General features: G+C 34.9%; 1 protein-coding gene across 2 annotated transcripts in view; it reads right to left on the bottom strand.

Moving 5' to 3' along the window:
- Positions 1-24,713, bottom strand: part of GLS (glutaminase) — a 72,634-nt gene that overhangs the window by 34,892 nt on the left and 13,029 nt on the right. For both annotated transcript variants that reach the window (XM_075511347.1, XM_075511349.1), the window contains exons 4-12: positions 22,345-22,474; positions 21,539-21,618; positions 19,391-19,554; positions 12,993-13,051; positions 5,245-5,277; positions 4,915-4,973; positions 3,688-3,754; positions 3,078-3,128; positions 462-638 (exon numbers count right to left, since the gene is read on the bottom strand). In XM_075511347.1, coding sequence (XP_075367462.1) covers positions 462-638; positions 3,078-3,128; positions 3,688-3,754; positions 4,915-4,973; positions 5,245-5,277; positions 12,993-13,051; positions 19,391-19,554; positions 21,539-21,618; positions 22,345-22,474 — 820 coding nt within the window. The remainder of the gene's footprint in view (positions 1-461; positions 639-3,077; positions 3,129-3,687; positions 3,755-4,914; positions 4,974-5,244; positions 5,278-12,992; positions 13,052-19,390; positions 19,555-21,538; positions 21,619-22,344; positions 22,475-24,713) is intronic.

Below are 24,713 nucleotides of genomic sequence, written 5' to 3'. Positions count from 1 at the left end.
AAAATAGAAGCATGGTACATATGCTGTGTATGACAGCCACTTTTACAACACAAGGGCAATTCATGAAACAGCCTGAGCCAATGAAGAAAAAGCAACTGTCTTTCTGCTGTCCTTTCCTACCATATAGCAGGATTTCTTCAGTTAAGCTGTTTCCAGTTACATCTGCATCAATCACCAGTTTCTCTCATGAGCAGCCTTTCTTAAGGGACAGTATTTATGTTTCAACATGAAAAGGATTCCCAAATGTGAAGTGGCAGAGAACAGTAAGTACTATAAGGTATGGTGTACTAGTAGTGCCATGAATTCTAGATGAGATTTTCCCATATGGTGTGTTCAATTTCTAGACAATTCATGTAACACGCCCTCCCCCAGAAACAAGCAGGTAAGCCCTGGAACACGGAAAACAATAGCACAGAATAATCTTCCTGGTCAGCTATAATTAATAACTGAAAACTACTTACATGGAAGGCAAACTGCCCTGAAAAGTCATACATGCCACAGGAATGCATTAAACTCAAGGTATTTCGGACTGCTTCAGGACTCAGTACTCTTTCACCAGTGATTGGGCAAAAGCCACCATTAGCCAGAGTTGCTGCCATCACACTTGCCGATTCACATGTTACTTCTATCGAGCAAAGCTTATGAAAAAGAAATTGAGATTGTAAGAATTGATACTTCTAGCACAATAAGGCCAACTATAGCAGGATCATCAACAACATGCCTCTACAGAAATAACATTTCATAAAATAATCTGTAGCATAACATTAGTTACAGGTGACGCTAGTAGCATCGATTAACACGGTCGGAATTTTCCTACTATAAAGATCCCAGCAACAGTGTTTGTAAGCCCTCTTATATAGCTTGCGATAGTATTTTACATGGGTTAGTGTCTCTGCTTGATTCCTCCCCCTGCCCTCCCCTTATGTTCCTTTGAGAGGAAGAGGTCTGGAAAACTATATAGTATTTTGCATCTGCTTAAATGACAAAGTCACAGAATGACTGGTTTTTTCAATTTGAGTTTGTTTTGTGTGGCTTTTTTTAAGCCTTAGCAGACCACACACATCTATTAAAAGTACATTTTAAAGCTGCAAACTCTAGCACATGCAAGTCTTAATGCCAGCACTTCCTACTGATGCAGCCTTATTTCACCTTTCCCTCATATATGCTTTTTGATATATTAATGATACGACCACACGATAGTGTCTCCCAGGATCCCTGCTTCAGTACAGACTATACATACTTTGGTGACACATCAGGAAATGTGATATGATGCCATCACCTGATGCTGCCTCATTTCTGCAGAAACCAAAAGATAAACTGGTTTCAACCTGAAGCTGAAACGCTACTCTGAAAAGTAAACAAACTAGTGCTTGTATTCTTGCTTTTGCCAAACAGTCATTACATGGTACTTCATGAAGTTACTTAAGCCAAGTTTGCATGAGTAGTTACTACCTGGAATTCTTATTTTCCGGGTGCCAAACTCAATACATCCTAGTCCAATCAACTGGAGTTGCAAATCAAGAGATTGTCAGAGACGCATCTAAAATGGCAACTGTGTTTTAAACATATGAAGTATTACATAGTCTCACCTACTTTGAAAAAAGTGTTTCTAGGTTCTCAGTTTAAGCACCTGCATTTTGTACCTCGGTTCTCTAAAATGAGAAGAATCCATCCTCACTTTACAGAGACAATAGGAAAATAAGTTTATTCCTGTTCAGAAAGTTCCCAATTACACAAGGGAGGAAGGAGCATTACAGAAAACCCAAAGAAAAGAAATCACTAGCCTTTTAAGTAGAACCTGAGTAGACTGTTGGAAAGTAATTGTTGTACAGCGAGAAGAAAAGAAAACAGAATTGCCGCTCATGTACGAGCTGCCCTTTTTCTGAGTAAGGAGTGAAAAGGGGATTTTGCAAGGGGGAAAAAAAAAAAAAAAGACACGTAGTCATGAAATTAGCAATCATAATGCATGAAAATGAGGCCAAATCAAAATACATCAGAAAAGTTAGTTTGGGCATTTCTTAACCTATGAATAGCTTTGCACTCAGAAGCATATTAGGACTTGAGGCAGTAAGATACGAAGCATTTAAAAAGCATGTTTAAACAGTAAATTCACATAAATTATCAGTTTTGTTCTGTAATAACAGAAGTCCAGAGTAGACTATTAGCTTGTACCTAGTTTCCAACTCAACAAGAGGTCAGCTAAGGCTAATCACATATACCTTACTTCATAAACAGTCATTCCATTTAAAATTAGAGCAGGTGCATCCCAATACAAAACACAGATAAAATTTGCGTTTAAAAATATTGTTTATAATTTGCATAAGTAAAAGCAAGTCTCATGAATCAAAACTAGATTCATTTTGAGAACTAAACTCTGGATTTTTTTTTTTTTTTAAACTATCCCAGATGGACTGAGTCAGTAACACAACTTGAACTGCCACTTGAACTGCAGCAGAGCTGCCCGAGTTGTGAATGTTTTAACATTAGGAAACCCTTACAGAGGAAATACCTCACACTTGCCAAGTTCTCATTTTGTGACAGTTGCAAATAATTTGCTGAAAGAAGTGAGAAAGAAAAAAAATGGGGGAGGGGAGAATATGTGACTAGATTCTTTGTTTTACTCATAAGCATTGAATTAAACAAAAAAGAGATATTCATATTATTGCATTTATAATGCTACCCTTGAGCTTACAATAGAGCATGCATATACTATTGTACTTATACATGGAGTTTAAAGTACTTCACTGTACAATAAAGAACAGCAACCCAAAGAAGCAGAAATATTTTGTCAAACTCACTGAAGTAATACAAGACATTTTACGCTTCTAACTACTAGTGTTTTAAAGACTATTGCTAGTTTGCATTAGCAATAAAGACACCTAAGTACATCACCTAAACAAAGGCAAATCTGGATACATCAAATGTACATAATTCATTTCCAAACAGAGTTTAACAGAAGCTGACAAGTTTAACTATAAGCCATTAAAGCCTTCATATCTATGAACAAATCAGCTTCTACTGCTTATAATAGTAATTCTAAGTCTATAATGTCATAACTCAATTTTAAAGTCAGTTACCTGAAAATAGAAGTCTAGTATAGCAACCATATCCGTGCCTTCAGGAAAACACTGAGGAAGAAAAATAAAGAGTCTCTTTAGGAAACATTATGATTATTTTTTTTAAATACTGCTTTTGGAGAGACATAAATTAAGCTATATTCTTGTCAGCATATTAAGCATTAGGCAGATTTAAAATTAAACATGTATTTAAATGTAACAAGTAGAACTATTAAATCACATCAGATTTAAAAATAGCACAGTGCAGTGAGGTCAACAAGCTAGGTATTAAGGTATTTTTCAGTACAGCTTTCAGTATCTTTAAATCAGCAAACTGCAAAATGCATCTAGGAGTTTTATAAAGTCATCTGTATAGCACAGATTATGCATTTTACAACAAATAAAAGAAATTATCATGGCTACGACAGAAAAAAGATTACAGGTATTCTATTAGAATGACATAAGTATCACGCTTTCTAAATGATAGCATTTTGAGTAACAGTATGAAAACATATACAGTATTAGAGTAATTTATGCCATACTGTACATTAAGTAAATTAAAAATCTTCACGGACTATGAAAAAAACCCCACTACATAGTCTTCAAAATACAATAAACAAAAAAGATCAACCTTTTTTTCTTTCAAGTAATAGCCGATTGCAAAGTTTCTATCTCCACTCTCTCTTTCGGACTGGAACCTTAAAAAAAAAAAAAAACAAAACAAAAAACAAACACACACCACAGGACAACATGTCAAACTTTCAAAAACCACTGAACTTCAGAGACACATAATGTAATTCAATAAAACTGCATGTAAAGGATACATTACTTCTGAATACAAGCATTCTACCAACGGGACAGAAACGGCCATAGCAGCTCACCCCAGTAGCCCCGTTGGAGTGAATTAGCTTTGACATCCGAATACACACAGCACTGGTTACCTACGCATACAGAAGCTGACTTGGAGATAAGGCCATGAAGTGTAAGACCCCGCTCTTCGAAGCTTTTCTAAAAAGCCCATAGTGGAATGAAACACCCCACAATGAGCTGTAGTGAAAGGGTCATTCACTGACAACACTGACCAAACTAGAGAGGAACCTGAGGATGAAGCTGCAGGTCAAATAGTGACCAGACCGATGGCTGTGCTGTTTACCATGATGATTAAGTTCAGGATGAAGCCTGAAGGAGGGATCTGTATGGATACAAGGGTAGGTAATTCTCTCTTGTCTGGTTCCTTCCATGGTAAACACTTTTACATTAACAAAGCTCAGGAAAAACACTAGTTACCTCATTCTGCTTCTCTGCACATGCATGCCAACCAGCAACCTGGAAGCAACTCTGCTATATGGAATCTTTATGATTTTCCCAGTGCTGCCTCAAAAAGCTCTCAAAATTTTTCAAATGCTAAGCATTGAGTTAATGGGGAATTGTTTTAGAAAAGAATTTGAATATGCAAAATAAAAAAAAGCATAAAGAGTCCCAATTGTATAAAGTATGCTTTCTAAACATTTGATATGCAGCCATCGACATGCAGAGTTTAATTTTTAATATGAATGCCAGGAAGAGAACAGTTGCACTCGCAGCTCTCACTGTCATAGCACCAACAGAGCATTAAGACAGAATAATGAAATTTCAGAGACGTAGCCAACACTTTTACGTGAGATTTAGCCACGCTGATGTCAGACACATGCACAGCTTCAGTTCTTTAAGTAAATTTTAAGCCAAAGATACCCTCTAATATTAGGGATGAAATTATGGTTTCAATGTAAATAACTAAACTTTGCCATAAGCTCAATATGCCAACTATCAGTTGAGGCATTTTCCATCTACCTTCATTAAGTAAATAAAAAATACTTACGTAGCATTACTGAATCCAACATACTCATTACCAGCCATTTTATTCATGAATTGCATCACCTGTTAAGAGACAGAAAGGAGGGGGGGAAAAGCATGCTAACATTTTCAGACATTAAAAAGCTATAACTGATGAACTTTCAACCCAGCCTTATCCTAAATCTTGTAACACAATTTTACAAATGCTATCCAAATCACTAAATGTTTGAACAACCAAGTACAGATAAAAAGACAAAACATTTGAAATTACTAAAATTTCACTTGCAATTCCCTTGCCATCTTGACTTCTACCACTGAATTTGGTTAAAAAAGGAATGTTATAACATTAACTTACGTAGTCAAATTTTTCTGCATTATTTGCTCCTTGCTGCAAGAAAAGAAAAGATAATTTACAAAAATTGTTAACATAAGAAACAAGTTAGTTCACTTAACAGTATTAGGATTTTTAATGCATGTAACTAAGGTATGAGGCTAATTAAGAATAAAGTACTACAATCATTTCATATATTAATGACAAAATTAAAGTGTTAGGTAAGTAAATCTTTAATTCTCTTTTAAATTAAATAATCCTACAAGAGTCTTATCAAACACCTGTATGTTGGAAATGAATTTAAACTGAAAAAGGTATGCTTTATTTTAAGTGCTCTCTATTCAACTTTATGTGTTTAGCATAAGTAAATGTAGTGGTTAAAGGAAAAAATACAAAAGTAACTACAATCAGGATAATTATAATGAAAACACTAACTTTTTATGGATTAGTAACCCAAAGGTATACTTATATTACCAACAGAGCTGAGCATAGAAAAGTTCAGGCTACGGAAGTTAAAATATTTCCATGGCTAGTGCCCATACTAAGAAATTAGATTGAAGACTTAAAATAAAGTGTTACCCCTTACTACGAAAATAATTGCATTTAAAAAATATCTGATTTGATTAATATCTGATTAATGTCCTACCTATTAAAAATTAAACAGTTAGAAAAATAGAATTTCACATCATAGATTAGAGTACATCATTGTGCTAACAATGTAAGGAAAAATCTAAATCCAACTTAATAAGGATGCTAGTGAAACTTAATTCTTACTTAGGGTTGGTTGGTTTGTTTTTTTTCGGGGAGGATGAGGGACGTTATTTTGGGGCTTTTTTCTTTCCCCCCGTTTAAAAACATTCTCAAATTTAGTAGCTGCCAGTTAAAGATGTATTAATTCTTTACAGGTCTCTGACAGGCGACCTTTCACAAATTCCTATAGCAAGACATTGAAAGAGGGGTGGGAGGCAAAAAAATAGTGCAAGGTCCACTGGGGGGAGTTTTTAATTTTTTCAAGTAGCCAAGTAGAATTTTTTGAGGCAGTTTAAAAAAACATGGCATCACATACACAAGTGGAAACAATGTATCTGGACATTATGTTTTTAGAAATAATTTTAGGATTAAAGATACTCTATTTAGATAACAAAACTCTGTTTGACATATCTCAAACAATTCAATACACTACTTGCACTGTGTTTAGTATGGGAATGGGGAAGGAAGCAGAAAAAACTGAAGCTTTATATCAACCAGTATTTTACTTAATGAAATGCGTAAAGCCAGTCTCTGTATGTGGATTAGGGTGTTGCAGATAATCTTTGAAGCCCATGCATCAGCTCATCTAAAGGAGGATGCGCAGTCATACACGTACGATCACTAGCTGAAAGGAACACCACGCTGTTTTGTCAAAATTATGCGCCAGTGGTTACCTTATGCTTAAAGGCTAATAACCTTACTCTTAAAGGCAATAATCTCTAGCTAATTTGCAATAAGATAAAAAAAAATCATGATACATTTCATCAAAATGTTCCTGTATAATATACCAGAACACAAGTCTTAAAAATTTAACTCCAAATCTGTTCAATGAAAAATAATTAAAAGAAGAAATTACCAACTTCATTGAACTGTTGCAGTTGTCAAAATATTCCATAGATCCTAATGCTGTAAAATATGTAACAACATTTAAACCACAAAAACCTTTTCAACCTTTCAAATGCACAATGAACATCTTTTTCTGGGAAAGTGGGTCAGCATTAGTTATGGGATGCTGCATTGATAATCGTATGGTTAGACATGTATAATAAATTGAAACAAGTCCTTTTGTTAAAAAAGAAAGAGGGAGAAAGGGATCATGCTTTCTGCAAAAATATAAATACATAATACTTCATTTTTTTTTTGCCCAGCTGAAAAAAAATTCCTAGCCCTTCAAGAAAAACCTGGCTTTGCTAGCAGCATATAAAATTGGTGGGCAAAAGACTCAATGCAAACTTTTTCCACATCAACTTGTTATAAAAAAGGTTTCTTTTTAAAATTTACATCTAATCTCGTATTTTGGGAAGAAAACCTTCTGTATGCTAACTCAGATGATGCGGTTTTAGTCCTTGATGTTCCACACACTTGTATAGGTACTTTATATCAAACACAAAAGCATTGTTACTGAAATCAGACTGCTCGTATACCTAAAATATTTGCCTAAGTAATCATATGACCAAGACCTCAGTAGGGATTTAACATAACGCGTAACTAAAACAGAAAACTTTGCTTCCGTACATGTGATGACTAAAAAACCCAACCTATTAGTTTCCCTCTTTCAGCAGCTGACAGAAGTATGCTGCTCCTCCTAAAAAGCTGAAGAGACACAGAGGCAACACACATTCTATGATTAAAATTCAATTGCAAATACAAAATCCTAAAATTCAGAATACTGAGCAACTTTTCCGTAATAAATTAAACAAATATAAGAGACAAGAAAATTTCTGTTCTTGCACAAGTGCTTCTTATTTTTAGCTTGATTGTATAAGCGTATGAGGTTCAGGGTACTGCAACAATATTTCTTAAAAAGCATTTTTATTTAAGTACAGATGCAATTCATCTGTCCAGAACATCAAAGGAAATGTTCCATGCACTAACTCCACAAACACTTAGTACACTTACTGGAACATATGTTCATATACACACTTACTGTGTACATGCTTGTGTGTGTGTATATACATATGAAAAAAAACACTTCTAAATTAATACAAAATGAAATTGAAAATGTTAAGATTGAAGCAGTTTGATAGGCAGAAAATTCAAACTTGCAGAAGACAGCTCAATACAATTTTGTAAACACTTAAAACCACAATGGAAACTATGGCTGTCGATCATAAATTTGAATTTTTTGACTGTGTCAGGTTTTAGTGATCTTCCCTTTTTTTTTTTTTAAAGAAGTTACTTTTATTATTTGTATTTCTACTAGAAAAATATAAGCAGTTGCATAGGTTGCATGCCTACATGTACATAGGAAAGAAGAGACCCATGGATACTTACCAGAGCTTGCAACAATAAAATTAGGCAATATTTATTAGAAAAGTAGTTAACATTAGCCACTTTTCATTGATCAACATTCAGTGTTTACATGATTAGACCACATAAGCTCTTACCATGTGTCTCTTGTTAAAATAATTTTTCAATTTTGATTCTAAGCCAAGCTAATAAAAACATCTGGATCATAAGAAGTTTATAATCTTCTAATAATAGAAGATTATTTAAAAATTAGTTTCTGGAATTTTTTTAAGCCAAATTTATAACCTAACACTATACTGTGATGAAAACATCCAGAAAAAAAAAATCGTAACACTACATCAGAGTGCAAGAAAACTTTTTTTTACATTTGTGCATTTTACATTAACTTAACTATTAATGTCTTTATTTTAGTTTTCTGTACTTACACTTGTTTTTAATTTTATTTGTTAATCTGGGCCTGTTCTGTGAGAACTGGTGTCTTGACTGCTTAGCGTGCCATTTTCAGCTCTGAAATACTTAAGAGCACACTGTCACAGACAGTATTTGACCCACTAAGACCAATACCACTACTATTTCAAACACATGTAAGAATTATTTTTGTGTCCTTCAGGTATTAAATACTTGCATATGTGACCACTGAATACATGTCATTTCAAATATCACTACTACATATTCTATGTCAAATAACATCCGATACACTTGAGTTATAATACAAAGCAAGTGCAGAATAACGTGAACATACGTTCTATCCAAAATTAGTTACTACAAGAAAATGAATAACCCAGGAAGAGAGGAAACTTCACCAAAATAAAGACAAGTATCTGGCAGAGAAGATCACAACTCCAACACATGTTTTGAAGTGGTATGCATGTACATTTACACATCAGTCTATCAGGAAGGATAACTGGAGTGGCTAGCATAGAGCAATTAAGCTAAATCTGTACTATTTATTGTAACTATATTGTCAAATAAACCCAATAAACCGTGCATTTTCCCACCCCTCTAATACTTGAGGGGTGGGAAACCATAACTGTATAGGTTTCCTGATAACTGTATCCTGACAGCAAACAGACCCTTGGCACAGCTGGACAGGTTCTTCCACCACTCTTTGCCTCATGTATTTTATGACTTATAAGCATATTTAGAAAGCTCCTAAGTAGATCAGATACACCTCTTTATGTTTTGAGAAAAAAAAAAAAAAAAAAAAAAAAAAAAAAAAAGAAAAGCCTTTATTGAATGAGTTTTTTCAGGGCCAGTAACATCAACGTTTTCATTTTCTTGTACACCAAATTTTTTTGCAAGGACTATGAATATTGCTATGCCCCCCCAACATGTCTAAATGCTTCCCACGTTAATTCATACCATAGAATACCTCCCTTCACCAAGCATTCAAGTCTGTCATCACTGCTTGTGCAAGATTCTGCCTGTGGCTGTCAGCACTTACAGGATTTATATACATTGTATTTGCCCAAACCTTTGCTGTTATACTAGGAAAGCTTTCATCTACAGATGGAATCTTGAAGCATACAATAAAAATTACTTCAGATTAATCCCTTGTCTTCTGGCGATTCCTTCCACAGCCATCTGCCGTCTTCTACATTATTTCACTCTGGACCCTTCCTCTTCATCTCACTTGCACCTCTAATGCACTACCCTCCCCAGTCAGTAAAGATACATGGAAGTGGGCAATTGCTGACACAACCACTGATGTTTCTGGAGTTGACCCACTTTGAGGATTGAGTTAAGGTTTAAGAAAAAACAACAGATCAAAGCTTTAAAATCTATCCATACTACAGGCAATGAAGACTTTCCCCAGTCAATGTGATGTACAGAAAGCTGAGTGGTTACAGAGCACTGAATCTGCACTAAATCTGTACAGGAGCCGAACCTTCTGCTTTCAAGCACCTGTATTTCCTTGCAGACATGAAAGAATTTACCATTTTGTCTAGTATCACTTTTTCCAGAAACTCCTGTAATTGCCACTACAATTTTATTTTGATAACAAGTATTTGAAAATTGTTATAACTATGTAATTTATGTAACTACTAATAAAGGCAAATGGCTGTACAATTACAAACAAGGGAAAAGGTCCTTAGGAGTTTTCAAAAATTTTATCTCATTAAAACTGGCCCACAGGATGTCCTTTTGCTAAAGTATTTTTATGGTAGATACATGCTTTAAATTGCTGGAACAGTCTGTGGAGTGTAATGCAAGTACAGTTAGAACAGAGCCGTGAGTTAAAGCACCAAAACGTAAATACATCATAGTTCCAAGCACATGACAGTAGGAGAATCATTTAAGCTGGTAAAAATATGATATAGTCAAGCCTAAGTAAGCCAAACAAACGTACAACTTAACATGCACATACGCTTTCTTATTTATTATTATGAATAGCAAGGACTAAACATATCATTACAGTTTAGGTCTATGCTCTGTTCCAAGGTGCGTATACCAAAATCTTAAGGCAGTCAGAACTGGGCATGTGATGCTAAGAACCCTTTTTTCCCCTAAAATGTTAGCATATTACATATTCTGACAAAAAGCTTACTCCAAGCGTCATCTCTTATCAACAAGTAATGACAATTTATGTCAGATTCTAAGGGCAGTTGTGTGCAAGATCATGCATGTTGTGCAGTAGCACAGCTACTAAATTCAGTACAATATATGTAAATTTTGAAAGACGACTCATATCAATTTCTCAGAAAGAGATAAAATAATGAATATCAAAGGAAATAAAAGCATTCTTAACACTGAAATACAGCAACAATCTCTCCATAGCTATCAGCATGCTATCATTAGATAAATCTGTCATACATGGTAAGTCCCACCATGTTTAATAATCCCTTCATTTTCTTGGACTCTAGGAGCCATACACAGTCTTCAAGATATGCAAGTAACACCTTAAATAAACAGAATGAATGCAGAGGAACTGAGGACAAGACATGGGTTAATGAAGCCACCTTTTCCAGAAAAAAGTAAGTCTTAGATTAGATCAAATATAAATGTGAATTACTTAAATCACTGAATAGTTAGCAGGAATATTGTTAAGTTGCAGATTGTAAAGAAGTTATTTCACAAAAAATACAACTATTAAGTAACTTTGTGCCTGTGACCCTCTATGTAATTTTCTTCAGAATATGTTTAGTTTGGTTAGTTATTCAAATGATAAATGGTATCTTAGTGGAAGCAGTACATAAAATAATCTACGTTTTACTCACACTGAAAACAAATAATGGAGTGTGATAAATATGATATGCGTCCATTAGACGTGCAGTTACCACATGCAAAAACGTCAGTGCAATGCAATACTCTTCATAAGAACATTACAGCAAAAAAGTAAATAAAAATAAAAAAACCACCCAGCAAAAACAATCCCCCAACCTTCTAACAAATATCACAGTTGCATGCAGTAAACAAATCCATGTTATCTATTTAGAAGTACACAATTTATCAAGAACTATGTGCCTTCTGCAAGAGGCACATGCTTGTGTTTTGCCTTATGACCAGTAGGGTATGTTGTAGTAAGACTAACATTTTGACAGTTCAGACAAATGTGTTAAGTCAGATTTTAAAATTCACTATTATCCAAGTGAATTTCAATGCTCAGTCAACCTTTAAAAAATATTAAATGTGAATAAATTTACCTGTCATACTTAAGGCCATTTTCTTTCACCTACAGCTATTAAAGATAAATGTCTTTAAGCAGGAGTTCTTACAGCTTCTTTAAATATAAAATAACAGAAAATCATGATCTACGTAATTTTAAAATCAACAATTTGGAAATAGGAGGTAGGAAACACACTGTAGCTAATGGACTTTGAAACATAACCAAGACAAAGGTTGTAAACAAGATTTTTAGACCTCTGAAGTAACAGTATTAAGTTTTCTACTTCAAAACTCCAGGGGACTGACACGTTCCCCGCAATTCTAAGCAGGTACCCTTAAAAAAATAAAATAAAATAGGTTTTTTGTACCAGTGGCTACCAAAAAAAGGCAGAAATACAAGTGAAGTATCTGGCAAACATTAGCATTACATGGATTTTATGCCATTTACAACTTCAAGAGAAACATACAGCTATTCTAAGGAAAAATAAAATAGAGCTTCCCAAAAGTCGCAGGATCATGGACTAAAGATGGTAAGTCATTATTCAGCTATGGTTTACTCAGCAAAATATGGGTAACTGTTTCCAAATACACTTATTTAAGAAAGCGCATTTAACACTCCAACATAAACTACGTAACATAGAAGTTAAACATAATTTAGTTGTACAGTATGTTAATAGTGGACAAATTCAGTATTAAGACTGACGTGCAAATATAGTTGCATTGCTCCTGTACAAATTATAGTATCTTCATTTCTTCTGCACAGCAAGAAATACTCTTGTAACTTTATGCTATACAAAAGCATTAGACATTCAGAAACATATTTCTGAGTGCTATGAAGTATATTCCTGAGGACATACTCTTAGCATTTAACAAGTATGAGGCAATTCTCGCAAGAGAATATCAAGTGTTGTGCAGCTAAAGAAGGAAACAAAATAAAAGTAAAAACACTAAGGAAAAAAAGAGTCTTTCAGCTGCACTGTTACTTTTTAAAAATTGCTAGTCTCATATTGCATTTGTTTGGAAGTGTTACTATTGTCTATCCACTAATGAGTAAACTGCCATCAGATGTTGCACATGTAAAATGAAAACAGTTCATAATCTGTACAAAATACTTTTTCTACATTCTATTAAAATACTCTGAGAGAAACTAAAAATGAACTTTTTACCTTGATTAAAGACGTGATCACAATTGCTCCAGCATTCACCATAGGGTTATGAGGCCTGTCTGTGAAATAAAGTTTTCAATTACAAATCTATCCCAAGACACATTTGTCAAACAAAACCAGTCAAGTGTTTAAGTGAAAAATGACAAATATTAATGTATGACTTAAAGCTATGATTAAGGAATATAATCCTAAATTAAAAATACTGTAATCCAACATGATACACAATTTTTTGTAATTCTGAGCAAAGCATTTTACAGCTTAGAACAACTCAGCCTAATGCTACTTAACAGTCCAGTAAATTAATCAGTTTGACATCATTTCTTCTCGTGAAGATTTTCAGTCCTGTCCAGTCTTCCAAGATTTGATCACTGCAACATTTGCAAGTGGAACAACCCTTAAGGGACTTTCCAATTTTTCTCCAAGTTACCAAGTCTCAGTGATTTTAAATGTCCAAACAAGTCCTTTAAAATTAAAGAGAATTCCAGTTCTTGAATTTCCTCATTGCTATACATAAATACAAAACCCTGATTCTTTTTAAGAATCAGAGGCTTCTATTTGCAGCTGCTGAAATACAAGTAACAATTTACTCATCCTCACTAGAATTTAACTTATAACTGACTTGCATATACCTGCTACACTTAAGTTCTTCTTTTTATCACTGTTCTCCCTATTAAGAGTATTTTTGCATTCCCATTAATTCTTGGCTGCTCACGTGAATGAATCACTTCCCAAATACAAGTTTTCATTCATCAACATCTACCTCCTACAGTTATTATTTTTAACTAACATTTTTGCTGTGCCTTCTAACTAGGATGTTGATTTTTGAGGGTTCTGGTGTCTGAAAACCTCAACCAGTTCTCAATGCATTAATATTGTGACAGGTTTGAATTCTTTTTATTTGCTGTTACTTTGTTTATCTCCAAGTTTGTGTGTTTTTTTTAAAATGGATATTTTTTCAAAGTGTTCACTATTTTTATATATAATACACACACATGCACACTAAAAGGAACTTGAGATGATTGCTTTTTGGAGATCAGTCTGATATTCACAGTACATACACACACATATTTTCCCATGAAAATTACACTGGTCATTGTCAATGGCACGTAGCCATCTATGACTATCAGATAACCTCCAAAAACTAATTGTCTCAAGTTCTTTTTAGTATTTTTCAGAAAGTCAATCTTAAAAGGAACTTTAAAAAAAATCAAGTTATCCTATTACTGAAAAGGTAAGACCAATACTTTCTGTCCAAAAAAGTGAAGCTCCCCTAAAATACTAACTTAATATCTATATACTATTTTTAAAGTTGTTAGTGCCATTCCTTATCTGTCTGCAACAGACTCATAAATCATTCTCATTTCATCTGATTGTACTTAAGATCCACCTATACTGAACATCTCCTGTCAGTAACACAAGTAACCTGGGTCAAATATACGTGACTTTTGATTAAAACCAGATTCTGAGTAGCAAAAATGTAGCATTTCCATAGCTTCCTAACTCTCTCTCTCCTTAGGGACCAAAAATCTGAACACCAGTCAAAGATGTTATAAGTTAAATGGCTATTCACAGCATCACAGACTGCCGGTCAGAAGGGACATCTGGAGGTCATCTCTTCCACCCTCCCACTCAAAGGAAGGTTATTGCCAAGGATACATCAGGTCAGTCATGCCTTTATCTAGCTGAGTCTTGAAAATCTCCAAACATGGCAAATCCTCTACCTCTCTAGGCATCCTGTTCCTCCTAGATGACAAGTTTACCCTAACATCCAACCTGCACCTCCCAAGCCACACCATGGGACCAGTGGCCCTTGTTAGATCACCTGCCACTACCAAGAAGAGTTACACAAATCTTCACCTTTGAAATTGTTTCTCAAGAGTTTTAAGTGGTTCCCAGGGGAGCCCCTAACCTTCCCTTTCAGCTGCTCTTTGGGAGTTATGTGCCCTGGACCCCACAGAACCTTGGCAGCCCTCCACTGGAGCCCTTTCCAGTTTTTCGATATTCTCCTTGAACTGGGGATCCCAACTTCAGACACATAGTCTAACACAACATTGGCCTCATGCATGATAGGAATACACTGTCACCCTCATTTCTTGCCCTAGCTCCAATTCTCTTTTTTCCAGCTTCCTCTCATCAACATCAGGTATCATTCTAGTCCATAAACACATTAATGACTTAATCATATACAACCCACTCTAAAAGTATTTTTAGAAATGTTTTGCTCTTGATTCTTCTGCACATCTCTATGGTTTCAATCTGCCAAACGGCATAAAGAAAAAAAAATTCCCAAACCCCACATCACGTGTATTTGAATAAAAAGGATGTGTCATATTTATTCAGCATTCAGCAACTCAAAAGCTTATCAATGTGGTAAGTCCACACAACAGGATATACCCTCAGAAATTCTGTTGCATCTCATTTCCTTGAAGATGTCACAACTTACCTTCAATGTCACAAGGCATTCTTGGTCACCTTTTCCTCTACTCTGAAGATTCCTGTCTCTCACTGCTTAACATCTCAAACTACATGTACCAGTTCTGGCCACGTCACAACCAACACACCACCATGTGCTGACCTCACATGAAGAATGGCAAAAACCTTCTGATGAAAGGAAACATGAACTTTCCTGAATGCGAAATGAAGTTGTATTTTGCTCCCCCTTGACGAGTCAACAAGGAACAATCATTGCTGGAGCCTTAACAGCTAAGGGGAGGTACGGCAGTCCGGCTTACTACACATTAACAAAAGCTCTTTGAGGGTCTCTCCTACTGCTGCCTAACACCAACACATCACAGAGCTGAGTAGGACACCTTCCATTAATCAACCACTGCCTCTTCTAAGCAGAATAAACCTTGTCAGGGTATCCAGGTCCCAGGAAAGCAATTTTCACTTTTATCTAGATAGCACCAGATAATGTTATCCAAACACTCCCCATACATAGATATCTGTAATTGACAGATAATGTTTTTATCTTGCCACAATAGCTACAGGCTTCTTGAGAGGTGGTTGATGCCCCAAGCCTGTAAGTGTTTAAGAGGGATTTGGACAATGTCCTTAATAATATGCTTTAACTCTTAGTCAGCCCTGAAGTAGTCAGGCAGTTGGACGAGATGATTGTTGTAGATCCCTTCCAACTGAACTATTCTATTCTACAATGAAGAACCTCTCCACAGACTTAAGATATACTGGCCTTTTTTAAGGGCCAGGATGCCTAAATAAAATCTTACATTCTGAAAGATTCCTGCTCATTTCAAAGAAGAGAGATGTCTTCCATTCCCGTCAATAATACTTCCATTCCCAGGGTTTTTCCACCTCTTGGGGATGCATAGGTTCTGACGCTACATTAATTTTTAAGGAAAGTCATACATAGGTCTCCTGCTAAAGCAGCAGCAACTACGGATTTACCTCACAGTGGGTGCCATCAGCAAGGGGATTCCACATTGTACAATGACAGGGAATGAAGATTGATACTATAATTGCAACAGTTTGCCAAAGAGGTGAACAAACTTATATATTAATCTTTAGAAAGAGGTATCAAACTCTGCAAAGCTAACTGACACCCATCACTAAAAACAAAAACACATACATACAATCTCTATATATAATCAAATAATAAAGGCAATTATCTGCTCAGACTGAAAAAAAAAATCTTTTACGCAGCTTCTCTGCAAGTCTCATATTGCTGTATCATCTCATTATACTTTGAGTAAATTCATGTTTTTATCCCCGCTGAAAAGCACAAGTTATAATAACCATTTGACTTTCACTGAGGTGCCCTGATTAAGTCTAGCACTGATTCAACAATTTGCCTCTTGCATAAACAACCCACCTAACAGCCTCTAAATAGTAAATCTATTCTTCTCTGATACAGTGCTCGTTTTCCTGTGGGAAGAAGATACTCATCTAGAACAGCCTTTTACATAGAGAACTGCAATATATTTAACAGGTATATCTAAATTCAAAATAAAAGAAAATATAATTTATTTACCTAAAAATCTAAAAATTCACTATTGAATTTTTATACGAATAGTGACTTTACATTCACTATTCAATTTTTATATGAATAGTGACTTTAAATTCACTATTGAATTTTTATAATTTATTTAGTTACCTAAAAACATAAAAATTCACTATTGAATGGTGAGAAAATATGTATTTTTTTTTAATACCTCAAAACTGCTTGACAATTAGCACGATTGCTCCAGCAACCTGCCACACAATTATGCCATATGCAAACTAGACGTTTCCCCTAATAAGCTCAAACTGCAGTGCTTTTCCTCTGCCAGTTCTTCTGACCTTTTTGGTCCATCACTGGCCTTAGGCCTTTCTCGCCTGACTGGCTTGCAGTCTTTGAGCACAGAAAGCAGACCTTGCCACACAGACACAATACAGACATTTTAATACATAGAACAGTTAATCATGGCAAGTTCTTTCTGAAATGACATCAAAATGTGTTTGTCCAATACAAAAAACTTAAAGAATTCCATCTTTAGTTAACAAAATCCTTCAGCAAAATAAACAATTTCCTGGCAATCCTTCATTCAATTACAATGCAACATTTATGACTGGACTAAGTTCTACAAACAATTATATTACCGGACTAATTCTACAAATAATTATCATCAAGAGAAGGTCCCATGTATGGATGAGACATACTAACTGTACATATATACAGATATTGTCAGACATGTTGCATCAACCCAATAGGCATGAAAAAACCTGCAAACTGCTCAATGGCCATAAAAATTCTTCCCGATGATGCCTATTTCAGACACATTTTACTATGTAAAATTCCTGATCTACTTCAACCACCTAGAATAATCTGGTTTTAATTAACATGGGAATTGCTTTAGTCCTCCAGAAATCTGAATTGTTCACTAGGCCATACGTTCCCTTTCATAAAAAAAGTTTTACAATTGAATATTGACAAGGCTGCAGAAGTTTCCAAACTTCAACTGCACGGCACAGATCTTACTCAAAATGTACATGATTCTTAGTAACAGATTTTTGTTATAAGTTGGCATTTTTAGCTATGATTTAAAATTGTCCTGTGATATTCTCCATTCTTTCCAGCTTGAATCTCAATACTAGTAAACAAAGAAATGAAAGAACACCCTGTTTTAGGAATCTTTAATGTAGTAAGTATAAAAAGTAGCTTCAGATGCATGTCTAACCAGTTTTCAAATACTGGCATATCACTTCATAAAATCCTGATTAAAAACATGAAATTCAACTATATCAGAATAATTAGAAAGCAAATAGACTAAAAATCTACATTTTATATATATTTATTTTCAAATCTGATCTTCAAAGTAGTTATGTATGTTCAAACTGCCAAATACGCTGCATATCCAAACTTCATACATCAATTTAAATCTACAAGTAAAGTGTAATCCCTTCTTCCCTCCTCCTCTTCCTTCACTCGCAGGAACTCAACTTCCCTTTCTCTCCCTATAACTGAAATGTTCCTATTTATTAGACTTCGACCTTCTGCTTTAGTCTTTTCTTTAAGGACTGTACAGATAAAAAGCTCTTTGGGTTAGTTCTAACACATTTTTCTCATGTCAGTTGCATCAGCCACAGAAGCACATACTTAAAATTTCTATCGTGAATTAGTCCTCCCTATTAATTTCATGCACATTGGTCAAACTTTCAATAATCCCAATTCTCTTATTGCATAACCATCTAATAAACACTCTTAAAGTCTAACAGTAATGTAATAAAAGACCACAGCCTAACATTTCATCTTCTCTCATAGTTCAATATTAAAAGTAGCAATAAAAAGAGGAAAATAAACTACCGTACTTTCTGTCATTTCATTAAAAATAAAAAAAAAAAAAACAGATAACCTATACTGATCCAAAGGAAAAAATGGGCAGTTTTCAGCACCATCAAAACTTTTTTTATATGAAAGCTTTCTTAGGACATGAAAGGCAGTCTTCTTCACGCTGTACAACATTGTACTTGGAAAAACTAGCACCTGCTTCTCAAAGGGCTGAGAAGGGAAGTGATATACATGTTTCTTAAAATCAGTTTAACATCTTTGATTCTTTCACCATCATTTTGTAGAAGGCATGATTAAGGAACACTTGCTACCAACTCAACTAAATAAATACACATTTCAAATACCTGCATTATCAAGATTCTTTGTTTTTTTCCTACAGCTGGATACTAGCAAATAGAAGTAATAAAGCATCCTTTACTAGCACTCTGAATTAGGCAAAAGTGAGTGATAAAGGATAAGCCTACCTTGCTGATGGCAAAATATTTTGGGACACTGTCTGATAATAAGATTTAAGAGGATACAGTAAAATGAGAAGACTGAAAAAACTGTGTAGCTTGTTTTATAATTTTCTAAAATTGAGTATTTGCATTATTAAGTATTATATATCTCTTACCATCTTCATTCAGGAACAATTTGTTGAATCTTAATCCACTAGGCTCTTTACCAACATATCTGTGCACATACTCTGTGCCGAGATCATTAACAGCAATAGCGTATTTCAAAGGCTTTACACAGGACTGAAGACAAAATGGAACTTTGGTATCGCCAACAGAATGCCTGGGAAAAACACAAATGAAAAGGTTTGAAATTTCCTGTTTGCCAGCTGTGGCAAGTAGAGTGTTAAATGCTTCATTTATTCTTCAACCTATAGGACTATTAACAAAAACACCAAAAAACCCCAAAAGCTTATTATTATTAAGAACATTCTCGTTTTGAAGAACAGAACAAAAACATTTAAAGGTTTTAACAATTGCCTCCATAAGCTAAGCATAACAAAGTCACTTGCTGGTAATCACTGCAGATGTAACAAAATAAAAGCAATGGGTTTGTACCAGAGCAAAAAATCACCTCAGAGCTCTATTGTCACACTTACCCTACTCCACTGCAAACCACATACTCAACAGGGTACGACCCAAATATAGCCACTATACATATTTATGTCTATATGAACAAAGATGAGATCCAATTCAGTTTTGAAATTTGAGGGCAATAATTAAATAGCTGTGTTTACATTCCCTTTGATAACGGCATAGGTATTTTATTACAATTATTAAATGCTATCTTTTGGAAAGTTTACTTTCAACATCTAAGTCAGACTGCATCAAAGAATGACTCATACAAGCAGCATATGCCCCATCCAGAGCAAAAGGCTCCAAGCAATCACTTGTCTGATGGCAAAATCAGAAGTGTATTTGCTTCTTTTCTTTGCAGAAAATGTGAGAAGGTTTCAGAGAAACTCACAAAACCATTTTGGCATTATAAAAACTAACATTACACAACATTAAACATTACAAAAATCAGCATTATAAAAACTTGCATTAGTACATGTTATAATATCCAAAACAAAGCAAAATGCTAATTTAAAATATTCAAAAAGGAGAACATTTTTACTTTTAAAACTGTTTTACTATCAATAAATTATAATTCAGACACTTAAGCAGGGAGCTGAAAAATACTTCAACTCACTGGTACAGCTCTTCCTCTAGAGATTATAGAGCATATAGCTAATAAGAAACAAACATACAGAGCATAACAGACCACATGAAAATGATCCCCAATCCACAATCACCATAAGGTAGTCTGACGCTCTCTCAAGAATGCCCCATTCACTTAGGACACACTAAATAGCTAATGATTACGGTGCTCAGAATACGCAGTATGACTGTATCAAACCGCAGGACAGCAGAGACATGCAAGCTGACGAGTATCTCACATTGTTTAGTTGCAAAGGTGGACACAGAATCATTCACCTTACTTCTCAGCTAGATGGTGAGAGATACTCCTTTGCATTTGGGCTCATAAATGTCTCTGCTACTCTGAGTCGCTATTCAATAAAACCAAAATCACTCTAGCTATATCTACGACCTATATATACACCCTTACAGGAGAAAGTTTAATAAACCTGAAAAGCAAAATCATGTTAAGTTCTGTCCGGTTTCCACATCTTCATTTTCTTTTTAAAGAATGCAGATCTGAATATTTTCAGTGACGTAGAGTGATCATATAATAATGCTACAGTAAGAACATTAAAATGTAGAAAAGGAACTAACTTTTAAGCCCATTGTAACTTACAGAAAAAAATAACATAGGTCGAGGCATGGGTACTATTAGACAAAGCTCTTCAACTTCCACGGATTAATACTACGTAAGCATTGTCTACATCTTTTCCTTTGATAATCACTGAAATTACCTACAGCTTCATTACTGTGTTTGGATCATAAGCACAATATAATCTAGCTTTAAATATAGTATTTACAAATACTATTTAAACAATATTTTATAATAATAGAAAAATAATTCAGCTTCAGCAGAGAAGTTGAAAAAATGTTAAGAAAGATGACCAAGAGGATTGCACTTCTTAAACCACTTCTGTAAAGCTTTTTCTTTATTAAACCATGAGATATCATGAAGTGCTGTATGTCATAGAATATCTCAAGCTGGAAGGGACCCATAAGAATCACTGAGTCCAACTCCCCGCTCTTTGCAATATGTCAGATAGTTTAAATAACTGAAACAGTAAAATCTAGAAGTTAGAACATACCTCTGTCCATCCACTGTGCAAAGTGACACACCCCACAAATCAGGGCTGAACTTGGCCAGTTGTGGAATATAGTCAGCAACCTATCACAATGTGAAATAAAAACAGAGACATTACAGCATCCAAAATATTTAACTATATGTTAACATATGTTAATTAAAATAAATGCCAATGGAAAGGATACACAAGTTACAACTGAATTATTCCACTAATAATCACCTGGTATATCTAAAACTTCATTACAAATTATTATATTCACTAGATCATTACCAAATAAAATATTTTTTCAATGAAAGTACATACTTCAGCACAGTCTAAGAGGAATCTGTTCTATGTTACGGCATGTTTAGCATTTTCAAATCATATAAAATTTTAGCTTGTAACAAAGTTTGGGGTTTTTCAATTAATTTATTGAAAATAAGCACTAGAATAAACTTTAATTACTAACATAGGTATGGTGTTGACAACTATTTCTGTCACACAACCCAGCCAGTTGTGTAGAGTAGCATTAATTCTTTTATAGACTAAGTTTAGTCTGACAAATTATAGTTTATGTAAAATAAAGAAAGGACAACACTATTTTCTATTTGTAACCTCAAAATCATAAAAGATCGTTAGAGGTAAGGAGCTTTACTTCTAACACAGTTTACAAGGTGCAGACATAATTGAACTTCCAAAACTATCTTATCAAGTTATCAGTTTAACATTTTGCTAAATATGTTTAAGAAAAATCTGTCTACTTCACAAATATATTTGGTTAATATCAAGAAATCTATAGAACTTTGAAGTTGAATTTACAAACAGGTTACCTTTCCTCCAGATTGTTTTTTAGCACTTTCATATAACTCATCAATATGTGAAGTAAATGACATAAAATCTGGAATGACAAACTTCCTCCTGAAAGCTTGAGTAAGCAACACAATATTACTTTGTACACACCTGTAAAGAGTTAAAAAAATTTATTAGTATTTTGACAAAGTACTGTCAAAAAGCCTACTTAAGCAGCAATTACATACTATTTAAATAAGGACAGACCATCAGTCCCTTGAATTTATGCGCCTACAAGAACAGGTCTTTATTAGAAAGACTTTCCAATTTTCCACTCCATAAGTTATAAATATTTTTTAAAAAATATTTAAAATTGTTTCATTGCATTTGCTTTTATGCTTTTTTATTTAAAGCCCTTATTTGAAGTTTCAACTGTAAGGTTGTACTGCAAGGTACTACCAATTTGCCTTCGAGTAGCATCTAAGCTTGCAAAGGGGATCTTAGCCTCCCATTTTTAGGATCAAGACATGTGGCAGCCATCTAACCCAGCCCTTGTCCAAAGAAGCACTAGTTTCAGAGTTAGATCAGACTTCTGAGGTTCAGGGTTGGTTTCTCTCACTTCCAACTGGTTTCACCATGAACTGAACAAGAACACTGCCAACAGACCAAACCGGAATGAGTTTCCACTCTAATAACAGCAAAACCCTGTGGAAGTACTCGATATAACATCTTCTGAACTAAACAGAAGTTAATAGTGAGCAGTACTGCAAGTCTCTTGCTTCAAACTACCAGCAGTTAAGGAATCTTTGCTGCCTTTTAACCCACAATACATTATCGCCCACACCCTCTGCACATCAGCCCACCTGGTACATTTAAAAAACTGATGAGGTAAAAAGGAAAGGGCTTATCTCGGTGAAACAGACGAAGGGAAGGATCAAACCACAAGATGAGACATGCTGCTTAAAGTGGTGTGCCTGGGGGCGGGGGGGGTGAGCAGGAGCAGGGGTGAGAATTGGGAGCCATTATCATGTCAGTTGAAATATGACCTGATAAAGGGTATTAACAGCCCTATCCCAGTGCAAGGAAGAGAAAGGGAGGTTTAACACCAAACAAACAATTTCGTTAACACGTTATTACTATGCAGAAACAAACTGTTAATTCGGACAAATGGGAAGTTAAGAACACCTAGGCCCATATTACAAATGAGCACATATCCTTCTGATGAAGACTTATTCAGAAAAATAAAAAATTTAATTTTTAGGGAAATACTTTCACTTGGAATAGATACTTCCAATAATCCTATTATTAAAAGTCATTATCAGCTCAAAATGAAGTCGCATGAAGACCAGTGAACAGACAGAATTATCTTCCCTTTGAATCCCCCTCTCTTTTTAAAGCTTCAGTTTGAACTCCTTTGTACTTTGGAGACTTTATCCCAAATTCAGCTGACAACCATTGCAAATACTGGAAGGCACTACTCTCCAAGAGTGAAAGAAACAGTAGAGAAGCTTCCGTTGTACACACTGGCGTCTTAAGAATTGCTCTGTCTGTAATAAGCTGCTTTGATAGTCTACGTTAAAATAGCAATTGAGTTGGTTTTGTTGTAATTTGTCATGCTTATCCGCTCCTTTTTTTACACATCTTGCAAAAAATCCTGTTCGTTTTTATTCCCAGCAGCCTCCAATTACAGTTACCTACTCCAGGTGCAACAACCCCTTTTCAAAAGTAATTAACAACAGTTATGGCAGCTACATGTGCGGAAGGACTAACACCACACATATGCACTGGGTTTAACCTTCAGATGCACTTCTGTGTTGTCTGAATCACCTGACCAGCATTAAAAACCCTTCCAAGAAAAAAAAAATGTTGAAGTTCACCTACACCTATTAGAACATCTCAAGAATGCAAAGTGTGGAAAACAACAAGGAGGCAGTACGCACTGAAATACACTCCTCTGGTACCGCATTACGTTTCTGAAACAGGAAGGGCATTCATGCACTTACCAATTCACACTAAGTCTAGGATGCTCACTTCATAATTCAATCATTTTAAGCTCAATATTGAAATTCACTGCAGAAATAGCTATGCTGGTTAAGGACATTACCTATTTCTGCAAGAAGTTATTGTTCCCAGACTTCTGCCAAGGTCAGTGTATTTATCCCAGTACTCCTTAACCCAGGCAAACCATATGAATTCACAGACATTAAATATGGGGGTTCAATTAATCTAGATAGGTATTTGGAACAATTACTGCATGGACAAAATGACAGGGGTCTTAGTAAGCTCCAATTAAGGGGGCAGTAATATTTTCAGTCAACAGAGGACACTAGCCTTGACAGCCTCTAATATTCTGGAACTGGCATCTCCTCCCATTGGAGTTGCTAACTGGTTTATGTTCCAGGTAGCCCTT

Source organism: Mycteria americana, chromosome 9, assembly GCF_035582795.1.
Source record: "Mycteria americana isolate JAX WOST 10 ecotype Jacksonville Zoo and Gardens chromosome 9, USCA_MyAme_1.0, whole genome shotgun sequence".
Taxonomy (NCBI): domain Eukaryota; kingdom Metazoa; phylum Chordata; class Aves; order Ciconiiformes; family Ciconiidae; genus Mycteria; species Mycteria americana.
The sequence above is the reverse complement of the archived record's forward strand: the minus strand, read 5'-3'. Positions and strand labels throughout refer to the sequence as shown.